The sequence below is a fragment of the Zalophus californianus genome, chromosome 2, assembly GCF_009762305.2.
Source record: "Zalophus californianus isolate mZalCal1 chromosome 2, mZalCal1.pri.v2, whole genome shotgun sequence".
Classification (NCBI taxonomy): domain Eukaryota; kingdom Metazoa; phylum Chordata; class Mammalia; order Carnivora; family Otariidae; genus Zalophus; species Zalophus californianus.
The window spans coordinates 125752166-125759029 of record NC_045596.1 but is presented as its reverse complement, the minus strand read 5'-3'; the positions used below and the strand labels follow the sequence as shown (position 1 = coordinate 125759029).

Sequence of the window (6864 nt, the reverse complement as noted above, 5' to 3'; positions counted from 1 at the left end):
TTGCAGCTTTGAACTTGGACAACTTGAAAGACATTCACCAGACCCGACTTCATCCTCTGCAAGGACAGGCGCCCAACCCTCACAAATCACCAAACTCAGCCCACTGGGTTGAAACGATCCTGACCACACCGCCCCTAATGACGGGGGTTTGGGAAAGGGCGGGGCAGAAGCAAATGGCTGTCTGCGTACCAGATATACCCTTTTCTTCCCCTCAGCTGTTCAGTGAGGGCAGCGCCCTCCCACAGCTAACTGCCTTTGAGTTCAGGGCTGCAGGCTTTATCATAAGTTGGCCCCCTTCTAGTCCACGGGCCAAGACTAAGCTAAGATGCACACATCAGCCTCCTTCTGGAGAAACTACTCTCCTCATCTAACAACCCCCCCCCGGCCCCACCCCACAGCCCCCATAACCATTCAGGCCCCAAGCGCCAGTTTTCTACCACTCTGTCAGGTGTCTCCACCATCCCATCCCCCCTCTGCCTGTGACACAGATGTCCCATCTAAAGCATCTCTGACCACCTAGAGGACAGCCTACTTATAAGGAGAGCCTCCCTGGGAACCGGGAGGAGCAAATCCCAGCTCCAGTACATCTGGATGAGCTCCTGATCCTTCTGAGTTTTCTTGTTTACGGAATGTGGACATTAATGACTCAAATGATACAGGATGAAGTATTCTGTAAACTGTAAACTTCTGCGGTGGTTATTCTTCAGCAGCTAAGCATTTCCAAAGACTAGACTGTCACTCCTTCAGAAAGCAGCTAATTCAGTCACTGGGCTGCCCTTTGATTAGAGTCTCAGACTCCCCATGCATCTGACCCTTCGTGCCTTCTACCTACTAACCTCGGACCACCATCCAGAGTAAGTCTAAGATGAGTCTACACCTGCTGCTATGGAACAGGTCTTGTATAGCCAAAGACATCTAGCACATGTGCCTCTCGTTCGTTTCCCCTAGTGCTTACGGTGTCTCCCACTAGTCCTTGGCTGCCCAGGCTTCATAGCCCCGCACACCCTGGCTGCCTTCCCTCGGGTGAGCGTCGCCTTGTGCGCACCACACACAAGGCCTTCAGAACAGACCTGCCCCGGTGGGAGGGCTCAGCTTCCATGGTGCACAGTCCGCACGTACTTGTCCTGGCGCAGTGTAAAGATCACACTAACATCCAAGCAGCTCAGGGGGCACCTCCTGAACGGTGACCACTGCAGTTCCCCACGCCCCGATCTCTCCCACGAGCTGGCACATGTCGAGGCCGTGGGGGGGGGGGGGGCAGGACTGCAGCCTTCACACTCTGATTTCATGCCGTGGGTCTGGATCAGGGTTTTAATCCGCTGAGTCATTTTAAATCAGCCCATCCCATGTAAAACCGAGATCAGCATTCTTCCTACATCGTCATTCACAGCATATGCACAACAAAACAGAAAAAGAAGAGGAACAAAGACCAAGAGCCATGGCTTTTGTTCGGAGCTGCAGTGGCCAGTGTGGCTGGCGCAGCTGTGTGGGCTCCGAGCACTCACGACATGCCTATCCCAAACCGAGATGTGCTGTAAATGTCAACGCACCCTTGATTTCAAGGATTAAAAAAAGTATGTCCAAGATTTTGTTTACATTGGTTGCAAGTTCAAATAATACCGTAGAGACATTGGGTTAAATCAAATCTACTACAAAATGAATTTCACCCATTCCTTTTTAATGTGGCCCCAGAAAACATCAGCTTCGGCGGCTCACACCGCGTTTCCGGGGGTGGCACGCTGCTCTAGAAGTCTTTCTCAACACCGTTGGCTGGCACCCTTTCTCTTTCCATATGGTCTGTGCTGAACTGTCCTCACTCTTTTCAAATTCACATTTCACAGTCATATCCATGAAAATATTCGGGGGGAAGTTTTGCCAAATGTTTTCAATCCATATATTCCACGTATTTCCATATCACGGCAAGCTTTTTGAAAAAAGAGAGACACCCGCCCTGACTCGTGGCCCAGGCGCTGAGCCTGGCAAGCACCCCATGATGGTTTCAACAGGCCGCCACTCCCCTTTTTCTGCCCCTTCGAAGACCAGTTTCCCCAGACGCAGATCCCCTGCTGGAGTAAGGGAATGAACGTCCAACAAGGACATGCCACTCTCAGCGTGCAAGAGTGGAGGAACCTAGCAATTACATACCTGTGTTTAATCTGGATTCTGAGAACAGAAGAGAGCTCAACGAATGTTTTCTAAACACATGGGCAAATGAACAACTTACCTGTGGAGTCAGAGCCTTTACTAAGGATCCTTACTTAGATGACCACTCACATCCAGGCCTAGATTTGCACCCCCCGAGGGTACAGGGTACCTCCGAAGAGCACTGCTTTGGAGATGGAAGAACCTAAAGCGGCATGGTAACTGACTCTTGCCAGTCCTGTGACTTAGGTTGTGCCACCAACTGCCTGGTTTGCTCCTTTACCAGCACACATCACTCGAGGTATCTGTGGGATTAAGAGAGTCCCAGAAGGACTGCTAGGCCGTGCTGTCACACCTGCTCATGCCACGTCCCATCTGCAGGCCATCCTCCCCCACCAAGTCCCCGGCCACGTGAGGGGGGCACAGAGGGCGGGAGCACGTGCTGGACACAAGATGCTCCTTCGTCTTATCAGCTGTGACTGGCTGCCCTGGCACTTACGTTCTTAAGTTGTCAGCAAATGCCTTTGGACCTCAGTCCCAGGGAGGGGCTCAGGTTTCAGACTCTGATCACTGCCAGAGGCCATGCTCCATCCCTACTTCCGTGTTCTCCTCTTTCCTTTACACAAGCTCTTCCTGCGCCAGTAACAAAAATATTTCCATCGGAAGCCGTGAAAAGGCTTGCTCTTTAACTCCTCAGTGAGGACAGAGACATGCAGAAGGGTCTAGGCCTGTACATCACAGCTTTTTGGAAACTGCCCTCCTCCTGAGGCCTGTACCTGCTGCAGCTGTGGGCCCGGGAAGCCCATCTGCGTTTTGTAACCGGCCTCCAGAATCGAATCGTGAGCCAGCACCAGCCCGGGGAGAAATGACCGCGTGGCTGGGGCCAGGCAGATGGCCTCACTCTTTCAGCAGTGTGAATGAAGGGATCCAGAGCTGAAGTAGATGGTCTTGAGGCCTGCCATCGGACAGCCTTGGGAAGCTGGGCACAGAAGCAGCACCAGGCTACACGACCGCTGCCAGCAAGGAGGCGTGAGGAGAGAACACACACCGGGAGCTGAGATGCACCCAGCAGACAGGAGACAGTCCAGCCTCTGAGTCACAGACAGTGACAAACAGGAGGCAGGGGAATGGCTGCCCTGACTCCCCATTTTCTATAAAGCCTGGCTCCCCAGGATTCCTCTGCTGTACGCTAATAACTCCTTTTTATTCCTGAGCTTTCGTTGTGGGTTTCTGCACCTGTTACCAAATACACTTGGACCAAGATGCATTTGCATGTGTGCTTCCCAAGCATCACTCTCTCTTCCCCCTCCTCACCCAAAACTTCATAAAAAGACACGGATACACCTGCCAGACTGGGGCAAGGAGGTGTGCTTTGATCACACATACCCCGCAAAACACCACCACACAATCCTCTGCCCACCCCCATTGCTTTTTTCTCAAGAAGGGTTTATTGCAGGTCGGGTACACTTGTAAGAGGCAAAAGTCTAACAATGAGAATGAACTACAGGGCCCACCAGTTTAGAAGCTGAGTGGGTAAAACAAATCTACCGACTATGTACAACTATTAAAAAGGGCAGGGTAGTGAGGGGAAAAAGGAAAAACTGCCAGCAGCCTTCCAGAAGGTTAATGACAGAGGATGTTTGCGGAGCACCTTCCCGCCCCAGTCCTGACTGTGTTCGGCCCATGTTTCCTCAGGTGTTTCCCGCCAGCTCCAGACGGCAAGTAGATGACAAAAGAGTCTGGTGGCTGCTCAGATGCCTAGTTTTTCCTGCTCTGCTGGAAGCCGGCCTGCTGAGAAGAAGCCGCCATGGCCGGGGTGATGCTGCATGCGCCAAGCCTTTCATGAAAAAGCCCAAAGGACGACTTCGTTAGCATTTCCTAATACATACGTGGGAAGAGTTGGAGGGGGGGAGAACACACAATGTCTAGGGAGCAAAGTGACATTCCCCTGGGGTCTGTGTACAAATAAATATCCAGTGTCATCTTAGGTAAACCCAGCACCCCAAGCTATATGGTGGGCTGCTTCCTGAGGCACCGGGAAGCACTTCTCAAAGTCTGGAATTAGTGTCCGATGACCAGACTGTCCTCTTGGGTGCTCATTTCTCCCATCAGAAAGCCAGTCCTCCAAACCCCAACAGCAAAGGAAGGTGCTGTGCCACCTCTCACAGGACACCCACAAAGGGACAAATGCAGCTCTTAAGTTCTTCGTAAGAAAAAAAGGAATATTCCGAGTTTACTTAAATAGGGGAGAGATCTTGATTCATCCAAAATGTTTCTATAAAAATGCATTAAATCCCAGATAAAAGTTGCACATTCTCCTGGTGACACTGTAAAATGAACCGAAGACAAATAATTTAAAATGAGCCACTCTGTCACCAAGGCTAACACTGCATAGGACCCTCCAGGAACCAGAGGGCAGAGCCCAGAGTACGAAAAGAAGCAAACCCCTGGCATAGAGCTCCCGGCTCCTGGCGGCCCTCCCGGGTGCCAGCAAGCTTCCCAATGGCAGGCAGCGGAGAAAGGCTCTTCAGTGAGGGGACTGCGCGGCAGGCCCGGACAGAAGAGGGGCTTCCCAGCGGTGCGGCAGGATCCAGCCCATCGGCCTGGGGCTCAGTCACGGTGGCGGCGCCAGGTCCCTGCCCGCTCGCAGCCAACGGCAGCAGGGGAACAAGGGCGTGTGGGCGATTCCAGAGGGGCGGGGGCAGGGGCCGGGGCTGCCGTCATGGACACGGGGGGCTCCTCGGCTGAGGGAGGGACTGGAGAGGTCAGCTCCATCCCAGGTCGGCTGCTGTCCTGACAGTGCTTGCTGCAGAAAATCTGCCCCTCCTTATCTAGAGCCGTGTTCTGAGGAGAAAGCAGTGGAGACAGCACGTTAGCCCGGCCTGGGCTTGTGTCAGAGCTACCACGACAGGAGCGCACGAGAGCATGCACAGGACTCGGAAACAGAAGAGGAGAAATAACATCGAGCTTCTCTTCCAATAGAAGCCCAAGAGAAGAGCAATGGCTGAGGACACCCTCCCTGGGCAGTCAGCCACACTTGGCCTCGGCTCCTCGCTCAGCGTCAGGCGGCCCTGGATGGCAGCCTCAGGCGATTCTTGTCTGGCTCTGAGCTGGCCTGAGTTCTGAGTGCTTCTTCCCATGCCCAGATCTTGAGCCCAGAAGAATCCTGGGACAATAAGCAAGCCCTAGGAGAATGCTAAGGCTCTGACAGTTAGCTTTTCTAAGGCAAATTCTTCCTCACAGGTTGAAAAGTGACTCGAGTGTCATATAAGTAATCCCCTTACAACCCAAGTGGCTGCATCATCTATAAAAGGCCGCAATCTGATGGTGCACCATTACCCATTTTTAGATCCTCCATGATCACCTGACCTGCTCTTCTTCTCTTTCTGGGCAGTTTTATCTTGTTAACAGCCCCCAAGTTTGTTTTGTTTTTTAAAAGTGAGCTCCATGCCCAACATGGGGCTTGAACTCACAACCCTGAAATCAAGAGTTGCATGCTCCGCAGCTGAGCCAGCCAGGCGCCCTATGCCCAAAGTTTCTACTCAGCTCAATTCCTCAAGGAGTAGAGAAATGGCCACAAACATGAAGAAATCGCCTTGGTTTTCTGACCTCAGACAGGGAGGTGAGACTTAGTCTTCCTTTGCCTCAGTTTGAACCTTTCTTGCTTCTCCAGTGAAGCCCGGCCTGCTGTCATCTTACTGGGTTTCCAAAGGTGCTTTCAGGTCTCAGGCACCTTGAGCTAAAAAGGCACAACGATCAGGAGGTGTTTGTCCTCTAACATCTAACTACCCGGGGGGGTGGGGGGAGGTAATACTCTACAAAGTATGGAGGAGACAGGAACAAACAACAGGGCCTTCTACGATGGGCTTGCGTGGCTGCCTTCAGGGCACTTAGTGTCAGCTATGACACAGGCCTTCTCCACAGGCCCTTCCGAGCTCAAGCTGAACAGTCAGTACTTTCCAAGGACAATTTCAATTACCTGGAGGGTAGGTCACTGTGGAAAAGCCAAATCAGAAACTTAGCATTGCTCCTTAACAAGCTTCCAAGCTCCTCGTAGGAGAGGAGGCCAGGGCCGCGCCTCCGTGAAAACACTGAACATGGAGAGAGGCAGCATTCGCTTTTTCCCCTACCACAAACTCCCTATTGGGTCAAAGAAAACAACTCCCCAGTTATTTCTCCTTTTCTCTTCCTGTCCAGAGACCATGTGTGTGTGCAGCAGAACAAAGCAGTGCAGTTAGTACATACCATTGCCTTGGACCTAGTCAGAGGGAAGATGCAGGCGGCGGGAAAGGCAGGAGGGAGGAGAGAAGCGGGGACAGAAACTAGACTTACTTCAAACAGAAGCAACACGGTTGAGACAGTTTTGTCTATCTTTAATTAGGCCCAAATCATTCCCAAATTTCCCCCTGAAAGAAACGTCATCCCCCTGAGCAGGGAGAGCACTCCATGTGAATTCATCGTTTCTTGAGTTGGCTACCGGCTGCGGCGTGAGCGGGGTTTCTTAGAATTCCCTCTTCTGCCACAAGATGGCCTCGCCTGGCCCTGTCCCCGAGGCTAGGATGAACCCCCCGGGAAAAACCAGGAGCCTGCCCCGCAAAGGCACTGTCCTGCAAGTATGCTGAGGACGAGTCAAAGAAAATGCCCGTGCTATTCAAAACCGCAGGCCTGTCTTAAACCAAAACCTCATCCAGTAGAAATCTCTTGTCTTACCCCAAAGGCTCC

The 6864-nt window shown here is 52.3% G+C and overlaps 1 protein-coding gene across 10 annotated transcripts in view; it reads right to left on the bottom strand.

Moving 5' to 3' along the window:
• Nucleotides 1–1733: 1733 nt before the first annotated feature.
• The window catches only part of DCLK2 (doublecortin like kinase 2), a 149400-nt gene continuing 144269 nt past the window's right edge, over nt 1734–6864 (bottom strand). For 8 of the 10 annotated variants that reach the window (XM_027599304.2, XM_027599303.2, XM_027599305.2 and 5 more), the window contains one exon: nt 1734–4986. In XM_027599304.2, coding sequence (XP_027455105.1) covers nt 4753–4986 — 234 coding nt within the window. In that variant the 3' untranslated portion in view covers nt 1734–4752. The remainder of the gene's footprint in view (nt 4987–6864) is intronic. The other 2 variants (XM_027599311.2, XR_003520860.2) reach the window with 2 other exon arrangements.